Raw genomic sequence first — 24,152 nt, forward strand, 5'->3', positions numbered from 1 at the left:
TCAGGATGGGAGCAAGGCGCCTCGATCTCTTACAAAGTTGATCAGGCCACGACCGGGGGGTGAGATTGCTGTCCCCAACAAATCTCAAAAGACTTCTGCCCAGACGGATCCAGGCCGTGTGACTGTTGGGGGAAAAAGCGTTAAAAACGCCGGCTTGGGATTCGATCTCACATCCAAGCAGCCGGATGCCTCTAAGGCATCGAAGGGTGGAGAGCCACCCAAAGCTACAGGCGGCCCTATAGTGATTGTATCCCAAGGTACAGCCGATCCCTTCAACCCTTTTGTGCTTGGAAAACCCATGCGGGTCAAGTCACACTCTCACCTTCGGCCAGAAGATTCTTCTGGCAGCCGGCAATCTATAGGAGGAGCGTATGTAGCTTTCTCACCGTCTCTTTCTGGTGCAGATCTCTCCCCCCGGTGGCCGGACGTTCAACAATACTCTAGGGCCATGCTGAAGTCCATCCCCAAGGAGGAGAATGAGGCAATCCCAGGGATCAATGCCTTCAATGCCGACTGGGTCCTGGCTAACCTGGTTGAGGTATGATCACTAAACTTGATATTTGTTATTATTTTTTATTATATTTTTTTTTATTTTATTTTCTAACCCCGGCTGTGATCATGCAGACAATGCTGCGCGTGGAGGGGCTGAAGAAAGCCTATGCCAGGAAGCAGAAGGAGGTAAGACGGGTTAAAAGAGAGGCGTCTAAGACCCATAACGTTGCTCAATATTCCATGATAGTGCATGAACTAGAAACTAAAAGTCAAATCATGCAACAGGCGGACTCCATCAAGCGGCTTCAAAAATCCCACGATGAGGCCAAAACCAAACTCTTCAATCTTCAGGAGGCGTACAATAACTCTGAAAAAGAGCTTAAGAAGACGGGGGAGGCTCTCGAATCTTTGAAGGGCACCAAGAAAGAGAACTCCTCCTTAAAAGCAGAAAACGAACGCCTAAAGAAGGAGATGGCTACTGCCAGCAAGAACTTTGAAGCCACCCTTAATGCTGAGCAAAGCCGGCTCATCGAGAAGAATGAGCAAGACTGTGAGAGCCGAATGAGAATGGCTTGGTCCCTAGTGCATCCGGATACGGAATATGTCGTCTGGGAACTGGCCTATAAATATGCAGACCTTCCCATTTTAGCCAAGGAGGAGAATAAGCCGGAGCCCGAGCCGTATGAGGACTGGGCAAAGAAGGAGATTGAGGCCATGCAGGCTGAGGCGGGCTTTGATGGGGAGGAGGAGGAGGACAAAGCAGAAAATCAGGAGACTCCTGCCTCAGAATCAGCCGCCAAGGATGCGCCTCCCCCGGCTCCTCAGGCTTAAGCTTATTTTTATTTTTATTCCCATCTCCGGCCTGCGTGCCGTGTATCCTCTTGTAATTTTAACAATATTCCTATTTCCCGGGTGTTCATCCGGTTAACAATTGCCCCGGCCTTCTGGTCGGGTTTGATTAATGATCATTTGCCGACTGTGTCGGTTTTGTAAATTTAATTTCAATTTTTTACAATTTTTGCCAAGTAGCTGTTTCCATGCGGTCATCAGATGTCCTAGATATATTTTCCCCTGGACGGATGTATGCTTGGTTGATTGGTACTGAAAATCTTAAACTGAGCAGACATTCGTCTATCAGACATCCGGGATAATGCTCAGACGGTTCTTTGACCATGTCTGAGCTATTCTAAGACGGAGACAGTCATCATAACTAGCAAGCGGTTATTATTTGCATATTGCCCATACCTTAGCAGATAGTTCAACGTTAAGCAGACGGGCATAGACCGTGGATAGGTACTTTGAACAGAAACGACTTAGCCGCTAAGGTTAGGCTTAAGTCTTCAAATTAACCGTCTGGGGTGCCTTTGAGCGACAGACGGTTTTATCCAACCAAAACAAGAGTCTCTGGCTGCATTGAAACAGGCGGGAGATAAGTTGTCAAGACTTCAATTAATCTTTCAAACGGTTGAGTTATCTTAATCTAGACACTCTGTTAGGCCGCTTGCATTTTCGTTAATAGAGCAATGTACCACCCAAATGGGAGATGCTCTCTGCGACGAATTCACCCGGATGGGGTGTCGCCGGGTGCCTACTGTAGGAGTATGCACTTAGCTTTAATATGTAGCCATTGGCCTCCTGAGGTTGTTCAGAAAAAGAACAACCTAGCCGCTTGGTCCTTGGACTTAGCTTAATGTCGCTCATGTGGGAGCAGTTGTAAGAAGTTAAGCACACCCGTTTGCACATTTCACAGACGGTTTACATATACAGAAAACAAATAAAACGTTTCCAAACAAAGTTACTTTCATTGATATACTTTATTTACAAAAATTACACAAGTCTTAGAAGTAGTACTTTTTCAAGTTATCTACATTCCAAATTCTGGCTAGCTGCCTACCGTTTGGTGTCTTCAGGCGGTAGGTGCTGCCTCTAACTTCTTCATAGATCCGGTAAGGGCCTTCCTAATTAGGAGTTAGTTTTCCTTACTCATTGGCCCTACCAGTTGCCTCCATTTTTCGCAACACAAAGTCCCCCACTTTTAAGGGTCGTTGTGTACTATTTTGTTGTAGGCTCTGGTCATTCTCAGATGGTAGATCTCATGACGCAAGGCGGCATTGCCCATGCGCTCCTGAAGTGAATCCAACGCTAGACGCATGGCCTCCCAATTAGCCTCTTCATCATAAAGCATGATTCGAAGTGTTGGCTCGTAATGTTCAATAGGCAGAACGACTTCAATGTCGTATGTCATGAGGAACGGGGTTTCACCGGTTGCCCCTTTTCAGTTGTTCTGATGGCCCATAGGACATGAGGCAACTCATCTGCCCATAGACCGCCAGCTTTTTCAATTTTCTTTTTAATGTCGTCTGAGATGAGCTTGTTGAAGGCTTAAACTTGGTCGTTTGCTTGGGGACGGCCGAATGCTGCAAAACAATGTGAGATCCCTTGATCTCCCAACCAACTCTTGAGGGTAGGCATTTCAAACTAAGGGCCATTGTCAAAGACCATAGACATAGGTACCCCAAACCGGGTGATGATGTTGCTCCAGACGAAGGAGATGACATCCTTTGTCTTAATGCCCTTAACCGCCTCTACCTCAACCCATTTGGTGAAGTAATCTATAGTAACCAGGATGTACCTCCGTCCACCTATAGCAGGCTTATATGGACCCAGGATATCCATGCCCCATTTTGCAAATGGAACGGGGCTATAGATAGCCGTCAGATCAGTAGCTGGACGGTGTATGAGTTTGCCGAATTTTGACATTTATCACACTTCTTCACCATTTCCATGGCTTCTGCCTCAAGAGTGGGCCAAAAGTAGCCTTGCCGCCTGGCCCTTTTCGCTAGAGTTCTGCCGCCTATATGTGATGCACAAAAGCCCGAGTGCAGATCCTCTAGAACTTCCTTTCCCCTTTCTGGGGTGACGCATTTCAGCAGCGGCTGGAGGTAACCCTTCCTGAAGAGTTCTCCATTATGGATCTCAAAACTTGCAGCTCGCTTCTTTAATGCAGCCACTTCTGAAGGGGCATCCGGCAAAGTGTCGTCTGCCAGGTAAGCCCGGATTACATCCATCCAGGTCGAGCTTCGGTCAAGAACTCCAATGGGATCATGTTCGATGCTTCTTTTTTCCATGACTTCCCAAAAGACTGACCTAGGCGTATCACAAGAGGCGGATGATGCCAACTTAGATAGTGCATCCGCCTGATTATTTTCTGACATGGGCACCTGACTTAGATGAAATTCGTCAAGTTTCCCGGTTTCGTCTTTGACCGCCTGAAGATATTTGATCATAGCCGGATTGGTGGCTTCATAGTCACCATGGTATTGGCTAACGATCAAATGTGAATCGGAACAGGCGTCAACTCTTCTTGCCCCGGCCGCCTTACACATACGGATACCGGTTAGCAGGGCTTCATACTCCGCCTCATTGTTTGAGGCCTGGAACTTGAACCGTAGCACATATTCATATTTATCCCCTTTTGGAGACTGACATATTACGCTTGCACCATAGCTGTTCATGGTAGAGCTCTCGTCTACATACACTTTCCAAACCTGGTCAAGATTCTCCGGCTCAGCCGGCCTTGTCATTTCAACGATGAAGTCGGCAAACGCTTGAGCTTTCACCGCCTTCCTAGGTTCGAAAGTGATTTCCAGACTTTGCATTTCAATAGCCCATTTGAGCATTCTACCGGATGAATCCAGGGTTGTCATGGGCCGCTTGAGGGGTTGATCCGTGTAGATCACCACCGGATGTGCTAAGAAGTATGGTTTCAACTTCTTGACTGCCATGAAAAGAGCAAGTCCAAATTTCTCAACCCTGGGGTACCGGAGCTCAGCATTTCGAAGAACGTGTCTAATGAAATATACCGGAAGCTGAATGCCGTCTCTCTCAGCAAGAAGAACAGCACTGAGGGCATGATCTGAGACGGCTAAGTACATGTATAGAACCTCTTGAGGCAAAAGACTCACTAGCCTTGGCAATGATTCCAAGTGCTCTTTCAATTTCTGAAGTGCCGCCTCAGCATCATCCCTCCATTCAAATCTTGTCTTCTTCTTGATTGCCTAGAAGAAGTAGAGGCACTTGTCACCTGACCGGCTGAGAAATCTCCCTAATGCCGCCAGACAACCGATTAATTTTTGAACTTCCCTTACAATGCGGGGCGACTTCATGTCAATAACCGCCTGTGTCTTTTCTGGATTAGCCTCTATCCCCCTTTGATCAATCAAGAATCCGAGAAACTTCCCAGACTCAACACCAAAGACTCAACATCAATAACCGTTGCCAATTTATTTGGGATTTGGCAACCCTCAAATACTCAACGGTTCAAAACCGTTGCCTTTGGGGGGGTTTGAACCGTTACCAATTTCCTTTTTTCGTGTAGTGACACTTCTTGGGATTAAGCATGACACGGTGCCGCCTGAGGGTGGTGAAGGTTTCTCGAAGGTCAGCAAGGTGATCCATCTGTAACTTGGATTTGACTATCATGTCATCAATATACGCCTCTACATTCCTTCCAATTTGATTAATGAAGAATGTATTAATCATACGTTGGAAGGTAGCAGGCGTGTTTTTCAACCCAAACGACATCACATTATAGCAGAATAACCCTTGATCAGTGACGAATGTCGTCTTCTCTTGATCTTTCTTCTACAAGGGTATCTGATGGAAGCCTGAGTAGGCGTCCATGAAGCTCATCAAGGCATGACTGGCTGTAGACTCGACCAAACTATTGATCTTTGGAAGTGGATAACTATCCTTCGGGCATGCCTTGTTCAGATCTATGTAGTCAACACATATCCGCCAGGTCCCATTCGGCTTTTTAACAAGAACAACATTTGCAACCCAATCCGGGAAGTGACATTGCCGAATGAACCCAACCTTACCTCGGCGGCAGCCGCCTGACTTCTTTCCTCACCGTGGTTCCTTTTCTTTTGCCTAACTGGCTTCTTTTTAGGATCCACGGCGAGTTTATGCACAGCTAGATCCGGGCTGACGCCTGGCACCTCCTCAATTTCAAAGGCAAAAATGTCTTTGAATTCCTTCAGAAGGGTGTGCAATTTTTCACCTAACTTAGCAAAAGCAGTCGTCCCCACCTTAATAGTTCGATCTGGACGGGTATTATCCAGAACGATATCAATGTGATCACCAGCCGGCTGGGGACGTAGTTTGTCTAACCTTTCCCCGGTCAGTAATTGCTATTGCTTCTCTTTCTTGACGGTTACCAATTGGTCCGCCTTTCTCTTTTTACCGGCTGCTCTTGGAGTAGGCGCAACTTCTTTGACCTCATCAAGGTCTACAGGCTCCACATCCTAACCGGCTGCAGACATAGTCGGTTTGACGTCTAAGAGATAGCATTCTTTTGCTGTCTTCTGATCTCCGTTCAAGGAGCCTACAGACCCATCATCTCTTTCAAATTTTAAGAGCATGAGGGATGGAATGATGACTGCTTTAGACTCATTCAGCTCTGGCCTGCCTAGTATCTGGTTATAGGCAGTCAACTCCTCACTAACAAGGAACCGGACCACCATGTGGCGTCCTACCCCTTTCTCTCCCAACCGGATGGGTAGGTCAATTCTTCCCGCCGGATGAACGACCCCTCCCCCAAATCCAACCAAGGGGTGAGAAACTTGGGTCATGCTACTTGGATTGTACTTGAGCTTAGCCAAGCACTTGTTACTGATCAGGTCGGATGAGCTCCCAATGTCGAATAAGATCCGGCCAACCTTCTGATTGGCTATCTTGCACTTGATCACTCTGAGGTCATCATGTGGCCGCCTGACCTTGCCCTTATCCTTCTCAGTGATAAGGACGTCAGGGAATGTGTCTTTTCACGCCTGGCCCTCATCTACTGCGCTGACATCCAGCCTCCGAACGTAGTCATTGGTGCCCCGGATGGTAGGACCCCCTCCGGCAAAGCCGCCTTCTATAGTATAGATCATTTCATCATCGGTGTCCGAACTATTAGCAGATTGGGGTGCCTTCTTGGACGGCTGCCCATTGTTTGTTTTGAGGGTCACCTTGGACTTCAGGATATAAGACTTTAATACCCCTTTATCAGCCAAACGGTCCAATAACCGTTTGAGGCTGTAACAATCATTGGTGTCATGGCCTATAGCCTCATGGAAGTGACAGTATTTGTTCTTGTTCCGATTTCTGAAGGAACCCTTCATTGCAGCCGGTTTATCGATAGTCACCCGGTCTTTGATCTCCATGAGGATGGAGTAACTGTCCTTGTTGAACTCGTACTTGGGGGCGTACGGTTTCAACTCCTTCTTCTTCTTCTAGGATGGCTGACCAGAATTGTCTGCCACCCAGATTTCCTTTCTTTTCTTGTTGTCTTCCTTTTTATCCGGCTAAGCAGACCGGCTCTCTTTTTTGTCGAACTTTTTGGAATCCGACGGTTTCTTGATGGCGCACAGCTCAGTAGCCTGTATGTAGGCTTCTGCTTCCATCAAAGCATCCTGGAGGGTAGCGACCCTTTTTCTGACGAGATCAAACTTGAAGGTTGATCCGTCTTTCAGACCCTTAAAGAAGTCTGTGTAAGCCACTTCGTCAGACAGTCCTTGAATCTGAATTCTCATCAGATTGAACAACTTGACGTAGGACCTAAGCCCTTCTCTATCTCCCTGTTGTATGGCACTCAAGTCCAAACTTGTTTTCTTCATAGGGATATTCATAGAGAAGTTAGAGGCGAACCAGTACGCAAGCATCTTGAAGCTGTTGATGCATCAGGCTGGAAAATTGCCAAACCATCGTTGGGCAATGCCCTTCAATGTAGCCGAGAAGCATCTACGCCAGGTGGCGTCATCGAACCCCTGTAGGTACATGAGGTTGGTGTATGACATCAGGTGGTCTTCTGGGTTGGTGGTACCGTCATAAGCACCCACCAACACATTCTTAACCTTGATAGGCTGGGCCGCTTCGGTTATTTCCTTGGAGAACGCAGAAGGTTGCTCCCCAAGGTTTAGCAGCCGAAGCTGCCAGCCCATTGGCTAGACATTCTGTGCCGCCTGACCTCCAAAGAAGGCCGGCTGCATGTAAGGTGATCCATACGGCATGTATGGTTGTTAGGGCACAAACGGAGCCGGTTGGATAATCTGAGGGCCAGTAGCGTGACTGACTCTCTCGATTTGTTTCTGAACACCTCATTGAGGTATTCAAGAAACTATCTGGGTAAGTCAACGTTGAAGCTGACTCAGACAATTGTTGACTTTTCTTCTGCTAAATTAACATCCGGGCATCCGAGAACGTCTTCCTTGAAACATTTGGCTGAACACGTTGGATGGCCTTCCTCTTCTCCGATTCAGGGAATCGAATCTTGGTTAGATCGCCCAAGGGCCGGTTCCCATCCTTTGGCTTGGGATGAGGAGTAGGGACACGGTCCTGAACTGACTTTTTCTTCCCCGTGGGAGAAGGCTTTTTAGCTAACTGACCCCTGTTGGAGCCACCAGTCTTTTTGTTTAGGAGGTCCTTGATCTCCCCTTTAAAACTCGTTATGAATTTCATAAGCTCGTCTCTGGTGACAGGAGCGACACCCTTCGTCGCCTGGGGTTGTTCAGCCGGTATACCGGTTGGATTACTTGGACCAGCTTTGTCTTTGCCCCGTTCCCTTAATTCCGTGGAACGGGTGCATCTTGTTCTAAATGACCCGTTTGGGGCCACATAGGTGTCGACCTCAAGGTCGTCACTACTATCTTGGTCTGTGTGGACCTCTGCTTCGACCGTAGGCCGTTTGCCTTTAGCAGGCGGTACATACTCTTTGGATGCCATCTTAGAAGTACTTTCCCCACAGACGGCGCCAAATGTTTCGGGATTTTCTGTGTCCTTTGGGAGAGTTACAACACCAAGATTGGAGTCCGGACGTCTGTACCTGCAAAACAACGGAGACACCGGTTGGGGGAGTTTCACCTCAAACGATCAAGTTAGAACCGGAATGGAGTCTGTAATAAATGCGGAAGTTAATAATCTTCTCGAATTACGAGATCAGGAGTAAATGATCTGCAATTAATATGCTCGGTTTCTTGTAATTGAATATGAATGATCTGTTTCCAATGAGGAAACATCTCCCTATTTATAGGGTCTTGAAGTACGTGCCACGTGTCCAGAGGGGATTGGTTCTGGTGAACCACTCTTAAGGTGACACGTGTCACACGCTGATTGGTCCACGTGGCATAGGGTATTTTTACCCTAAACAGTTCCTACAGGGGTCTGTACGATGCGCCTGTACGATGTGCATCGTACAAACGTTTCATTAAAAAAAAAGTGGAAAGAACATACTATAGAAATGTAATGAACATATAAGTATAGTGAAAAGAACATACTATTAATATGTAATGAACATATACCTAGAGTGAAAAGAATATATTTGCACCAAAAAAGAGTGAAAAGAATTAAAGAACATATGTCCATGTTCTTTGATTGTTAGTGTAATGTACTTTTATTTGTGACATATTATTCATTACTTATTGTTAAATGTTCTTTGAATTTTTTTTTTAAATTATGGTGATATATATAAATAATGTTCATTACATAATATTATCATGTTCTTTATTAATATTACAGATGTTCTTTAGATATACAAAAAAAAAAAAAAAAAAAAAAAAAAAAAAAAAAACATAAAGTTGGATATTCTTTACAAAACTGTTGTATGTTCTTTACAAAACAACTATATGTTCTTTCCGCTTTTTTTTTCTGTACCAAGCTTGATACAGTCGCCTGTACTATAAAACTGTAACAAACGATGGAGGTGATTTGGTGAATCAAAGTAGTAGAATTATAACTTTTTTTTTAATTTTAATTTTAAAAGGATGACTATTATTGGCTAAAATTAAGTCTTTAGATTGTACCTTAATGATATGTTATTACTCCGTAATTTTATTTTTTGAAGAATGACCTTGATTGTGTCCCAACCATCACCATTTTTTTTAGTCTAATATTTGTGGGTCAGACACTTGAAAGTGAGGGAAAATAATAAGAGATCCTCACCCCCAAATACCGCAACTGAGTGGATTGATCAACCTTGTGACAAAAAAATTACAAGGTGAATTACTCATAGAGTAAACATGGGTAATTAAGAATTTTCACCTGGGTTTGGGTGCAACTAGGCGCATAGCAGCTATTTATATGGGATGCATACATATAGGAGGACTAACTGACAAATTCACATGACACTGGATAATTTTTGTAATTTCTTATGGTTACAATAAATTCCTTTGTACCTTGAAGTACAATAAATTAGTCTTTTCATCTTTTAAACTTAAAATATAACTAAAACCACTATGTCGTTTCATATGCATAGTATCTATTTATGTATATATACCTAACTTAATTCCTGGATCTTTTCCACAGTTTCACCTTCACTCTTTTTTTCTTTTAAGTTTTAGCAACGAACTTCATGCAAACACCATGGTGGTCGTAAAACAACAACTTCGTTCGTATTTTATATCAAAAGTTTCAACTATTTGAAAGCATACATACATATACGGAGCATTATATTTTATTATCGAAACTCAAACACCTCATTTTTATTTAATGGATTTGTTTAGTCGTCATTCTCAACGGAAGAACAAAGTCTATCAAGTTTTACTTTAATTTTCTTAGTTTGATGGGTATATAATACTTTTATTATTGATGTTACTCATTTCATCACGTTTTCTATGTGGCTGGCCACACCGTGTGGCCGGCTAACAGTCTAACACACACCAAAACACTGATCGGGTAACCCCTAATCGACCTAGTAGCCCCTGACCGATTGAGTAACCCTTGACCGACCAACCGAGTAACCCCTGACCAAGTACGTAACCCCTAACCGAGTAACCCCTAAGCGAGTAACCCCTAATAAGTAACCCCGGTCACACGGTGTGGTTAGTCACATATGAAACTTTGTATACTCATTTTAATCATATAACTTAAATTTATTTCTTTTTTTATCCTTCTATATTAGCATAATTTTTTAAATTATGTAAAATAATAAAAACCTACAAAGTCGACCAATTTACAAGAAATTAGAGGGGAGCCGAGATACAATTTGGGCCTCCATCCCTCTAGCTATAGCGAACCCGATCCTGTTGAATATGTGAGCAGCTGCACGAGCACCAATATCCTAAGTCGTAGCGAATGCCTGAACCCGATTCAGCAACGCAACAACATCCTTCTCTAATTCCCCCAATGAAGAAAAGGAGAAAGGAAGAAAACCATAACCAATAGCCCTGCAACGCGCCCCATACTTGTCCCGCTTCCGCTGAGCCGCAGCTGACACAACACGACCAGGAGCGAAGTTAGACAACCCAAATTGTGTTAAAGGAGAAGACCCCGTCAAGTCAACACATACATCAAGGCCTTTGTCCCAGGAATAAAGCAACACATCTGCTGGTCAAAGAGCCCCGTCGTTCCCTCCATTCAACCCAACGTTAACCTCCTTTCTTGCAGAAATCCCGAACCGAAAACAAATATCAACAAGGGTATCACGAACAACGTTACGCCGATGTTTAATACCCACCATCCCAGCACAAGATACTGCATGATCCCCATAGATATCACCATCAAAAACCCTTGAGCAAGCAGAACACGGTGTCAAAACAGAAAACAAAGGAACACCCAACTGGTAGCAAAGAACACAACGGTAAGTCTTACCATTCATAGTCTGACCCAAACCTAATGTTGGGACCGCTCGCAACCAGGCAAAAGTGTGATCCCCCTGCTAGGACTTCCACTAGGCAACCTGATGCGGAGATAAGGACAAAGTGGAATCTGCAGATGCATTGACCTTCGTGAAATATATATCTGCCAATTTCTTCATAAGTTTGGGGGCAGCGATCTCATTATGGTTACTCATTAGTGATCTGCCAATTATTATTATTATTATTATTATTATTATTATTATTATTATTATTATTATTATTATGAGAAAATTAAAGTCAATCAAATTACAAAAAATTAGTGGAAAGCCGAGATACAATGTGGGCTTCACTCCTCTAGCTATAGCAAAGCCTGCGCGAGCCCAATGTCCTGAGTCGTAGAGAACTTTTGAACCCGCTTCATCAACGCAACATCATCCTTATCCAGTTCCCCCAGAGATGAAAAAGAGAAAGGAAGAATACCATAACCAATTGCCCGACAACTTGTTTCGTACTTGACCCGCTTTCGATTAGCCGCACCAGTCACAACCCACCTCGGAACAAAGTTAGACAACCCGAATTGTGTCAAAGGAGAAGATCATTTCAAGTCAACACACATCACGAACTCGATCCCAAGAATAAAGTAACACGTCTGTAGGTCGGAGAGCTCCACCATTTCCTCGAGACAATCCAATATCAACCTCTTTCCTTGTTGAAATCCCGGGCTGATAGCAAACATCAACATATTATTTGAGATATTATATATATATATATATATATATATACACAATTGATTCCTTTGTCCTAATCGAGGATGAGGTCCTAAATCCCAGAGGTCACATTCTTGGTGGAAGCAATTCCATAAATGATGAATTTTATAGCACAGAAGACTAGCAGTTCTATTGGAAATTGGGTGTCATTTGGGACCTCAAAGAACGGTGAATGAGTCATATGAGTAGGATGATGAGAAAGCAGTCGTCTTTATGCCAAAGTGTAGGTATGTATTTTGTTTTGGTTGGAGGAGAAAAGAGGTGTGGTTATCAAGGATAACTTTGAGTGATGACACTTATAGCAGCTCATGCCCCATGCAGCCGGGGTAGTAGTTTCATAATGTGTCACTTGCTATCCCACTTGTGTGATTTACATCTATATGAGCCTTGTGCCCCCCGCTCTAACACAAATAAAGCCCTTGGTTTCATGGAACTTATACTTGATGCTCTATACAAACGGTCTACGGTTTTGATTTGCAACCAAAAGCGAAATTGTAGTTTCAATCCAAACTCCCCCTTACAAGGCTTTTAGTTAAAAAACCCTGTATGATTTTTTATTTTTATACGTGCAATTTAATAATGATTCAATATTATCTTTTAATTGGCAAACTTTTCTCTTACTCTTTATTGGCATATTGTCTTGATGCCAGGTGAAAGGACCTGATGGTGAACAAATCCATGACACTCGTGACAAAACTAGTGAGAAGTTTGAGTTTATCGCCCACAAGAAGGGGGTCTACAACTTTTGCTTTACCAATGGGTCCCCGTATCATGAAACCATAGATTTTGATGTGATTGCCGTTCACTATGGATATGTTGACCATCATGCAAAAGATGGTAATAGCTCAATACATTGCCTTATTTGAACAAATTTTTTCTACTGTTTCATTTAAGGAAAATCTTATGAGACCAATGTGACAATTTGGAGAGCATTTGAGTCCAGTGTATGAACAAATTAATAAATTGAAGGAGGCTCTCTACAACATACAGTTTGAATAGCACAGGTTGGAGGCTAAGACCGATCGCCAAGCAATAAGTACATTCTTTGGGAACATATTTTTATTTCAAATCATGCTTTATTTAAAAAAAATTTGTTTCTTGTGTATTCCAAAAGTGAACCTTAAAGTAACTAAAAGTAGGTTTAGATCAAAAGTTCTAAAATTAGACCTTTGCCAAAAATACGCAATTATCAGGAAAATGTTATTCTATGACTACTATTATTATTAGTGAGAGACAGTATTAGATTAGTTCTTCTTTTAGGCCTTGTAAGCTATATATATATATTTCAGACTTGTTTTTAGTCCCGTGCCAATTTTGATTAAACATTAAGTGAACTATACCATGAACTTGTGATTATGTATTGTTTGATGTAAAATTTAGCTAAGAGTTGTTCTCTATGCTTATGCATAATAAAATTGAAATTGGATATTTTTGTTGTAATCCCCATTTTGCACTTGCATAGAATTTGCTTCCCTCTCTTGGAAGTTATATGACCAAATAACATCCTAAATTGCATGTTTTTTACAAGAAAAATAACTAATAATTTGCCTTTTTAAACTCTGTTAAGGATAGGCAAGAATCAGTTTTATGCATTAGGGAGTGAAACTTAAAAAGAGTTAAAGTTATCTCTTGCTGGTTGTAGAACGAGGTGTAAATTGAAATGCGAAATTCTCCCTTATCATTTAGCTTAGTTTCTGTATGTTTAAGATTTGCTCTCTCCCCACATACTTAAAAAAAATGTAGTTCTTGTGTACATTGTTAACAGCATGAGAAATATAACTTGAAATTTGTCTGATTTGGATGCAGTTAACGAAGGAATGAGCAAAAGAGCAATCCATAAGGCAATCTTTGAATCAGCAGCACTTATTGGGGCGAGTGTTCTCCAAGTCTATATGCTCAAACGCCTGTTCGAGCGCAAGCTTGGGACATCCAGAGTTTAGTGTTTTGTTGGTGAATGAATACCTATTGCCCCCAATATTAGAGCAGCTTCATATAGTTCCCACTTTTGTGCTTTTGCCATTCCTAACTTTTTTCCTTCTTGTTATTATGGTAGTTCAAAGTAGAAGTTTGGGCGGCAATTATCACTATATGTTGATTTTTTTTTATTTTTTTTTAGGTTTTGGTTTCTTGTAGTCTGTAACATGTGTTGTACTAGTATCAAGTATATCTTGTATCTCTATTTATATTTGGTTAGCCGCACTCTCTTGAGATGTTAGTTAGATGTGCAAATGCACTTGAAAAGTCACACAGAAGTGTTTCATGATTTCATATACTCAATTGATATTATGCCATTTCTAATTTATATTAATTTTTATGGTTTCATATAGACATATATAAAGCAATCTAGCCCATGTCAAAACTTTTGTTTAGATCTCCTTGTATCCTGTTGTTTTCATTTTATATAATGTCCACATATATATTAATGTCCATTATTAATGTTCATAATTATTATTAATGGCAAAAGCTAACGAATGACCGACAAGATAAATTAAATTAGAAATATTAACGTGAAATACTCCGTAAACATTAATTACATTGATCAATGTTGAATATTTAGAGTGTTGATGGTTGCGCGATCGCGGCCATGAAGGAGCGCCCGCGCAAGTTAAGCGCGGCCGCGCAGAGAGCGCGCCTAAACCACGTACCTCTCTGGAATTTGGCAAATTGGAAAGGGGAGGATGGCGCGCGCGGCATGGCGCGCCCGCATGTCTTGGTTGGCGCGCCCGCGCTGCTGTTCGCCCCTAAACCGCGCCCTTCACTGCCTTTTTGTGAAATCTCGTAGTTTTTGGGAGGAGCGCCCGCTCCACGCTGTTTTGCGCCCGCTCCTCCCTATTTTGCGGTTTTTCCTTATGGTTGAGTCTTTTATTAAAAGGCTTATTTCGTGAAAGGAAAATACAGAACATATTCTTCATCTCCCTAAGCAGAATTTTCCACACTTTTCTCTCAAATTTATTGCAAACTTTTTTGAGGAAACTCTTTCAATTATTCCAATTTTGGTGTATTTGTCATCTTGATTCCGATTCTAGTACTAAGAACGAAATTGTTGTCAATTGTATCTCAAAGAGGATTTCCGGTTTAACCCAAGTACCGTGTGGGGGAAATAAACCTCTTTAGGAAAGTGTTCACACGCCTTTGACAGTGTATCAAGGATCTAGTCTTACGGGACATTGGAATTCTCATGTTCATGTTCGTTGTTCTTGGCTTGGAGGAAAGGCAAGTTTGATCAACTTCACACTAGTGTAGTCTTTATAAATTTCTGTAATTTCATAGACTTTGATAATACTTTATTGAAATACATTGTGTTGTATTTGATATTTACAATTACATTGTAATCATTTATTTTTAGGTTTTGTTCCCACACAAATTTAAGTGTTTTAATTTCTTGTTTGAAATCACTGTAAACCTAACAGTCACTGGGTGATTTTGGCATGTATTTTCAAATTAATACTCCGTACCATTTTAGGAACTATTTTAAAGGGTTATTTAACGTCCCGGAGGCGTTTGTTAGCAAGATCTAATGAGTATTGCATTTCATTTTTTATACCTTTGTGATAAACAAAATTTATGAAAAGTATTAAAGGCAAAGATGAGCAATTAGGCCCCTACAAATTAATGATTAGCTGCCACTCTTAAAAATTCTAATACAAGATGATGGAATTTGACGTTGAAAACCATCACTTTTCACCTGTCAATGATAGTAACACAAAACCAACTGTTTAATAATCCAACTAATGGACTTGCACTCACCATTCATGTTAATTGCAATATGCAATGGATCTAATTCCATTTTCGGAATCAACATTCAGCTTATTATTACTTAAAATCAAGAATAGACAGAAACTTAAAGATGAGATACAAAGAATACAACTTATGCCCCCATTCAATTGGTCGGTCTAGACAATAATACAACAATGCCCTTCTATTCATGGTTTTGGTTATTTGCCTAATAAATTCACTTCCATCGTTTATTTATTAATAATATCATTATGTGGTATATATTTATATTGATAGGAAGGGCTAAGGGAACTTTATGAAGTTAGTAAACCAATTAACTAATTGGATAACAAAGACTAGAATTAATAAGAATGTAGCACCAACCTGGCTTCAGCTATGTATTTAAGGGCATTTGACATGCTTTCCATGCCTCCTGCCACAACAACGTCATTGAGACCCAATTGGATACTTTGTGCCGCAAGCATCACAGCTGTAAACAAAGAAAACAAAGAAAACGGGCAAATATGTTTTCAAACTCGTATTAAATGCAAAGATTGTTTAATGGTATATGATAGTGCACACTATACCTTTCATCCCTGATGCACAAACTTTATTGACCGTGGTACATACCACCGTATTTGGTATTCCTGCCCCTAATGCTGCTTGCCTTGCAGGAGCCTGACCCAAATTTGCACTAAGAACATTTCCGAAAATCACTTCTTGTACAAGGGATGGATCGATATTTGCCCTTTTTAATGCACCTACATTTTTTGCAAGTGAAAATCAGTCATTTTATTTATTAATTTATTTGTTAAAAAAGGTAAAACAGCAAAAGACTAGTATAATATAAGACTATCCAAATAGCCATAATCTTACCCTCAATAGCAACGAATCCAAGCTTAGTGGCCGTCAAGGATGAAAGTGTACCAAGGAAACCACCCATGGGTGTACGTGCAATACCAACAATGCAGACATCTGCATAAAGAAAAACAAGACAATTGTATGGACAATATAGATCTCAAATCTCAAGAATCTATAACTCATGAAAGACTAGAAGGATCTTTTGTTATCAATATAAGCTTCAGATTTCTAAACACAACAAAAAAAGCCGAATAATTTCTTCCATAGCTTCCACTATCGACCTTTAAAAAATAAGCTTCCAACATTTTAAATCATTCATTACTACATCAAATTCTATATCAAAATCAATTTCCTCAAAAATCAATAATTCCTTAGGGAAAAAAGGGGTCTAATTATTCTAAAATCAATAATTCCTTGCATAATTCTAAAACCATTAATAATCAATAATTATTACTTCGTATTATCCTTAAAAGGGGGGGGGGTTAATAATTCCAAAATCAATAATTCCTTGCATTATTTTAAAACCAAGTATTATTATTATTCTAAAAAAATGGGATCTAATTATTCTAAAATCAATAATAATCAATAATTATGCTAAAAACCAATAATTCCTTACAAAAAAAGGTCTAATTCTATATCAAAATCGATTTCCCACATTTGAAATGCTAGGAATAAAATAAATTAACAAATCTCATATCATTTCATATAATATAGCATCTCTTGCATTTGCACGGGTACACTCTAGTGTGTGCAAGATTATAAGATGATCATCAAGCTTCTTCAAAGTCACACCAAGCAAAATACCAGTATAAATCACTAAACCAGGCCACTTCAAAAACCAGTATAAATCACTTCACAAACTAAAATATGCAAGAACAACAATTCATTTAAGACCCATAATGCAAGCCAATCATGGATGTATTTCATCTAAAAATTAACTTAGGTAGTAACGTCTTAGGGGTGATACCCAAGACCCGATACCGAATCTCGTCAACTTCACTGTCCTTTACATCGAAAACAAAAAAGAACAAAACAATGCAAATCAATAGAAGTAAAGATTTAACCTTTGGGATTGATTGACTTGGAATCTGGTGCAGGAGTCATAATTCAAGTCGACGAATAACAACATAAGCAAAAACACAAATCATTAGTCATATTCCCAAATTTGACACAATGACAAGAAACAAAACACTACAAAATTCAACCATATTTTATGAATGACCCCAAAAAACAGCAGAAAATTCTACAACAACCACCCAAATTCACATAAATTTGATGACAAATAAAAAGATCATAAATTTAACATTATTTCATGCAAATTGAGAAATGAAACATGACCCATTTAATCATCCTAACAAAAAAGTCAATGAACTACGGTATTGACTCCAGAAATCACAGATTAAAAGAGCGTGAAAAACAAGAAGATTTGATTGAAAATGTGATGAAGTAAAACTATAAATGGAATTACTTACTTAAGAAAGAGAGGAAATCAAAGTATTTGAAGAGCAGAGAAAAAGAATTAATGGGAAGAAAGAGGGGGTGGCAAAGGCAGAGATTTATAGGACTTGAAGAGTGAAGAGAGCACGAGGATCTCGCAGATTAAATCAAACAAGGCGTCCATCTAGAAGCACGGATCGGATAAATTGGTTTTCGGATCGGATATCCGTATCCGAAAAATCAGATATTTGATATTCGTATCCGATCCGAAATTTTCTAATATCCGGATATCCGATCGGATAGTCCCATCTAATAATATGTCCAAAAATTTTAAAAAAAAAATTAAAAAAAAAAAAAACTAGCCCAATAGTAGCAGATTGAGTAGTTTGATTTTAATTTTTTTCTCTAAAACTCTTTTGATTAGAAGGATTTTTCATATAAGTGATTTGTATTAAGACTGTTTTGTGTTAAAAATTCCTAATGAATGCATGCATTTTAAATCAAAATCCAAGATACTTGAACAGGCCGAAGCCTCGTGGTATAAGAAAATGTTTCACGATAAAAATTGAAAGAAATTATGGATAAAAACTTTGTAATGAATCATAACAAGGATGGCTAATCCAATGCATTTTGTCCAAACAAGGATAGCCCATCTGCCCATCCCATCCCCACCCACGATAACCCCACCACCAGTCCACCACCACCTTTTCCCTATTTTTAGACAGCCCCCTTCCCATCCCCCACCCTCTGGCAGCCCTTCTCCTCATCCCCCACCACTGGAATCCCCCCTTCCCCACCACATACTCAGCGAAATCAACCCCTCCTCCCCCCAATCACCCTTCAATTCCCACCCCAGCCCCGAAAACCACCCTCTCCCTTCCCGAATCCCCTTCGATTCCCACTTCCAGTCTCACCCACCAACACCACCAATTTCTTTATGATGCTTTATGATTCACAGCACCAAAAAATGAAATTTGAATGAAAAAATCTCAAAAAGACCATATATTTTTACAAATTGAAACTTACCCAGTTTTTAAAATGATAATTCGAGCAAAATACCCTTATTAATTGACTGAAATTGCTTTAATTTAACCCCCAATTGAAAAACCCTAATCACTAGAGAACCCTAATTTACGGATTACTAAAAAAAAAAGTTTTCTTTGCTTTGTTCTTTCTTCTTCCTTTGTCTTCTTCTTGTTCTTCTTCTTTTTCTTCTATCTATGCTCTTCTTCTCTATTTATCAAGCTTCTCTTCTTAAAATTGTTACAGGGAGAGGAGAGAGAAAGCTCGAAAATTGCAGAAGACGAAGAGGGAGATGAGGAGATCTGAGATGAGAGAGGAGGGAGATCATCTGAGATGAGGGAGGAGGGAGATCATCTGAGATGAGGGAGGAGGGAGATCATCTGAGATGATAGAGCCAGAGACTCAGAGAGGACAGAGGAGGAAGGAGGGAGGAGGGAGAAAATAGAGGAGAAAGAGAAAGAGGCGGTGGGTTATCCGAATTTCGAAATTTTTGTAAAATAATTTTTCTTTTTTCTTTTTTTGTAAAAAAGTGTTTTAATTTCTTCGGATTTCGAAGATCCGATATTCGACTTTTTTCGGATATTCGGATATCTGAAATCGAAATTTCCGATATCCGAAATTTTAAGATCGGATATCCTAAATTTTCGGATCAGATGCGGATCAGAATTTCGAATTTTCGGATTATCAAATAGTTTTGCTCAGCCCTAATCTCTATATTCCAACTTTTTTTTTTTTTATTATTTTTAATTTTAATTTATTTAATAAAGAACCTAAATGTGTTGTGTTTAGGGGTAAGCACGGATCGAATATCCGTATCCGAAAATTAGGATATCTGATATCCGGATATCCAATCCGAAATTTTTGGATCGGATATTTCGGATATCCAGTATCGGATTTTTTTTATTAATAATTTAATATTAATCATTTTATACTAAATTAAGCTCTTAAAGGCAAAATTATTTTTTTAAAAGGCAAATTCATATGTATATTTTAGTTGTTTGCAAAAAAAATTCGTAAAAGAGCATAATGTATCAGGAAAGATGTTATAATCAATTAATTCACAGAAAAATCTGTGAACAAATCTCAGTGGGAATCTGTATAAAAAATTAAAAAAAAAAAAAGAAGCCTTTTCTCTCTTTTCCTCTCCTCTTCCCTCCCCTCATCTTACTGTCCTTTAATGGCTTCAAATCCATGGCCACCACCCTCCATAACCACCACCTTATTACCATCTTATACCCAACCTAAAATCCTATCCCACCCCGAACTAACCCCACCGCACCAACCACAACTCTACCACACACTAACCTCAACCCCTCCGAGCAGCTGTGGTCCAACCCCCGATCGAACCAAACCCCACCGCTACCCACCCCACCACCAGCCTGATACCCCCACCTTAGCCCTCCACCAGCCCCGAAACACCCACCCCACCCCTCCACGAACCCCGAAACACTACCCAGGAAGAAAATGAGAGAGATGCTCAGGGAAATGGAATACGAATCATAGATTAGATGAGATATCATGTAAAACTAACAAGAGATTATCAAATGATTTTGTAATCTTTCTCGTCACTGCATCTTCTCATCAGATTGATTGTTGACTGAGAGTGAAAAAGAGATGAGCTACTGAGACTCTGAGAGAGCGGCGAGTAGAAACCCTAGCCTAGTTGAAGAACACGATTGTAGATTGGGAGGATTGGTGAGTTTGGGAGAAGGTGAATGTAATATATATATATATATATATATTATATATATTTTTTTTTTTTTTTTTTTTTTTATATATATATATATATAGTGCGGAGGACTGCGGACTACTGATAGGGAGTTTAGGTCAGATTACCTTTAGGCTTGGCCATTTGTTTCTTCATCCAAATTTGGGAGAACAAGTGATTTTTCGAATATCGGATTGGATATCCGATATCCAATCCGATATCCGAAAAATCCGGATCGGATATCCATAATTTTCGAATCGGATGCGGATCGGATCATCGGATTTTCGGATCTTCAGATAGTTTTGCTCAACCCTATGGGGTATGCGTCTCTACGCCAACTTCTGATTTTCAGCATGCGGCTCTCTTTTTCTTGCGTTGCACCTTCCTATCTCTTCTCTTAGGCCTACTTGCCTTGGGTGCTAAATCGTGATCGACTACATCTGCTTTATATTATTTGCAACGATTTGATAAAGGGTAACTTTGTCATGTGTAATGTCGTATTGATAAAGTCTAATCGTTGCATATAATATGAAATTGAGGTAGTGCTTTTTGTTTTATGTGTCGATATGGTATAAGGCGTTGTATGAATTGTAACTTTGTCATGTAGTGTGTTTTTCTAAATATGACCTACCCTTTACCTTTAAGGCATTGGTGTTGGTTGAACTTCAATTTTGTTACATGATATATATTTCTAAAATGCCATGTCACCATCTTTATATTTACATTAGGGTCATGTCACCAGCGTAGTTGCTTTCTTTTTCAAAAACACAAGTACTAAATGCAGTACAAAATAATCTAAATGCAGGATAAATAAATGTCACTAAAAACCTCAAATGACTAAAATGCCCTTTAAATAACTATAACCCCCAATCTATTTCTTCCTTCGGTGCTATGGAGTATCTTCCTATTATTCTCAAATCAGGAATGCAGTAAATTAAACCAACAACAACAACGAGCTTCTTCTCCATTGTCCTTTAATATTGATGCTAAAATTTACGTTTTGTATTGTGGATCTCCAATATTGATTCATTCCTCTTGCTTTTCTGATGTAGGCGTTTTTTATGCTCAAAAAAATAAAAAAGAGAAAAATTAAAAGTTCAAGGGTACTGGCATCTCTAGCCGGTAAGTGGCTTAAACTAGAGGTGATCAACAATGGCCCGGCCCGCTAGCCCGGCCCGAAAATAGGGCGGGTTTGGACAAGCTAAAAATTAAATTTTTAGTTAAAAGTCCGAACCCGGCCCGGAAAAGCCTGTTTTGGCCCGACAAGCCCGCCACTTTTGGGCGGGTTTGGGCATGACATTTGATACTAAGGCCCGGCCCGGCCCGAATTTTTCATCACCTCTAGCTTAAACTACTGGTTCTCGGGTCCGACAGTCCAAGCCGACTACTGGCCATAGGATTCGGTAGCTTTGACCATGTTTTGGTTCCACCATCCATCAATCACTACCACCTACTGGATTTGAGTACCGGGAGTTGAAGCCAACTACCGGCTAAGAGATGACGATCCTCATGAATTATTGTTTAATGGAATTTCAATGTCTGATAACAATATATGTTGTCTTTTTATGAATTAAAGGTAGCTAATATCAAGATACATTGAGTACTTGACAATTTGATATAGCCTTATAGTTGTATCATGAATTGATTTAGAAAAGGCGACATGTAATAATATCGAGGTTTTTTGAGGACCGGAGATCGGACCTGAATCATCTAGTCTGATTCCGGTCTGACCTGAAAATTCAGGTTCGGTCCGATTTCGGACCTGTTGACTTGTTTTTTTCTTAAGCAAAAAATAAACCACAAAAATCAAACTAGAGTAACATAGATAATTAAAATCAAGCAAGAGCTTTTTCGAAGGCATATTGTGGGGGATGATTTGTATGGGGAGTGTGATGGTGCTGTTGAATCTACCATTTATGTGCTTTTTGACTGTGATGTTGCGAAAGATGTCTGGAATAATAGCCATTATCAATCTATTTTGAGTGATTCTCCAAACTCGTCTTTTCAGTTTAAGCTTGTTTGGCTTGCGAGTAAGTTAGATCAACATGAGTTGCGTGTGTTATGTGCCATGGCATGGTCCCTTTGGCTTCGTAGGAACAAGAGAGTTCATGAGGGCTTGTCCCTCAATGCTTCTCACACGGCAACAAGTTATGTAAAGCTCGTTGACGACTATTGTTTGTATGCCAAGAAAGTGTTCTCAGACCAAATGCGAATTGCCCATCCCTCACCAACTATTTGGCGCCATCCCTTAGAAGGTTTTATTAAAGTTAATGTTGACGCTTATCTAGCTAGTTCCCATACAAGGTTAGGGGCTGTGGCAAGAAACCACCATGGGGAGCTGTTATGGGCTGCAGTTAGACGTGTTGAGAGTGTGTGGGAGGTGGAGTGTGCTAAGGCAGTTGTTGTTCGGTATGGACTCTTGGTGGCTAATCGACTTGGTGTGATGCAGGTTTTCCTTGAGGGTGATTCTTCTTCAGTGTGTTATGCAATCAACAATGGCTTTGGAGGTCGCTCACCAATTTAGTTACTTTATGATGATATTCGCATGTCATCTAAGTCTTTTAATGTTTTTATTTGTTTTCATGTTCGAGAGGGTAGGTAACACAATGGCCACCTTGTGGCATGGTGGGATACGCGTGGATGTTCAGAATTTGTCTGTCTAGGTCTGTTCCCACAAAACCTTGTATTTTTAGCTAATTCTGATTTATAATACTATGCCTGCCTAACGTTTTCCTAAAAAAAATAAAGATAATTAAATTAAAATAATTGAAATAAAAATAAATAAATTAGAGATGGTTTTGTTTGTACGATCAAATTAACTTTTATATCAAAAACAAGGAAAGCAAAAAAACCCGGAAAAAACCCAAAACTCGGTTTGTTTTTCAAAAGAAAAAAAAAACCGCTTCTCTTTCACGCTTTCTCTTCAAGCTCATCAATGGCGACTTCAAGTTGGTCAGTATCGGTGACGAAAACAATCAAAAAGAATGATACCAATCGGTGTTGTCATATAGAACCGAGGATTCATCAAGCGTTTTTCCGCCCGAAAATGGTCTAATTCCGGCCCGAGGATGCCTCTCGGGCGGAAGGTCTCGTCGATTCATCTGAACCGAAGATCTTGATCCCTAGACGATATTTGGATGACGCACGCGGAGATCGACTATACATGATCCATTACGGCGTCCGACGATTGTACGAGCAAGAAGAGCCGCTCAGGGAGCTATCGATCCCTATATGAAAAGGTGCTGCCGAATTGAACCGAGCGTGCATTACGGCTTTTTCCGCCCAAAAATGCTCCAGTTTCGGCCCGATGACGTTGCTCGGGCAGAAGATCACATCGATTCGTCTTCACCTAAAATTTAGATTCCTGGCCGAAACTTCGACGACGTAGGAGGAGAAAGAATCTATATGATACATTACAGAGTCCATCGATTCGTCTCTTAGTTTCGAGTCGGGTTTTTTCAAGTTGGGTTTGAGTCGAGTCCGCTTTTTCCAGCCCTAGGTATATGGTGAAAAATCTGTAAAATATATAATGTA

At 40.4% G+C, this 24,152-nt stretch overlaps 1 protein-coding gene and 1 pseudogene across 1 annotated transcript; one reads left to right on the forward strand and one right to left on the reverse strand.

The window, feature by feature from the left end:
• The first annotated feature begins 6,593 nt into the window (after window positions 1–6,593).
• LOC110739609 lies at window positions 6,594–14,197 on the forward strand (annotated as a pseudogene).
• Window positions 14,198–15,630: 1,433 nt separating this feature from the next.
• LOC110739610 (acetyl-CoA acetyltransferase, cytosolic 1-like) lies at window positions 15,631–16,457 on the reverse strand. The gene is made up of 4 exons (XM_021920060.1): window positions 16,427–16,457; window positions 16,177–16,350; window positions 15,974–16,079; window positions 15,631–15,691 (listed from the first exon to the last, which is right to left on the reverse strand). Exons 1-4 carry the CDS (start codon window positions 16,455–16,457, stop codon window positions 15,631–15,633), a joined length of 372 nt encoding a protein of 123 aa, XP_021775752.1.
• Between the last annotated feature and the right edge of the window lie 7,695 nt (window positions 16,458–24,152).

Source organism: Chenopodium quinoa, unplaced genomic scaffold (assembly GCF_001683475.1).
Source record: "Chenopodium quinoa cultivar QQ74 unplaced genomic scaffold, ASM168347v1, whole genome shotgun sequence".
Taxonomy (NCBI): Eukaryota; Viridiplantae; Streptophyta; class Magnoliopsida; order Caryophyllales; family Amaranthaceae; genus Chenopodium; species Chenopodium quinoa.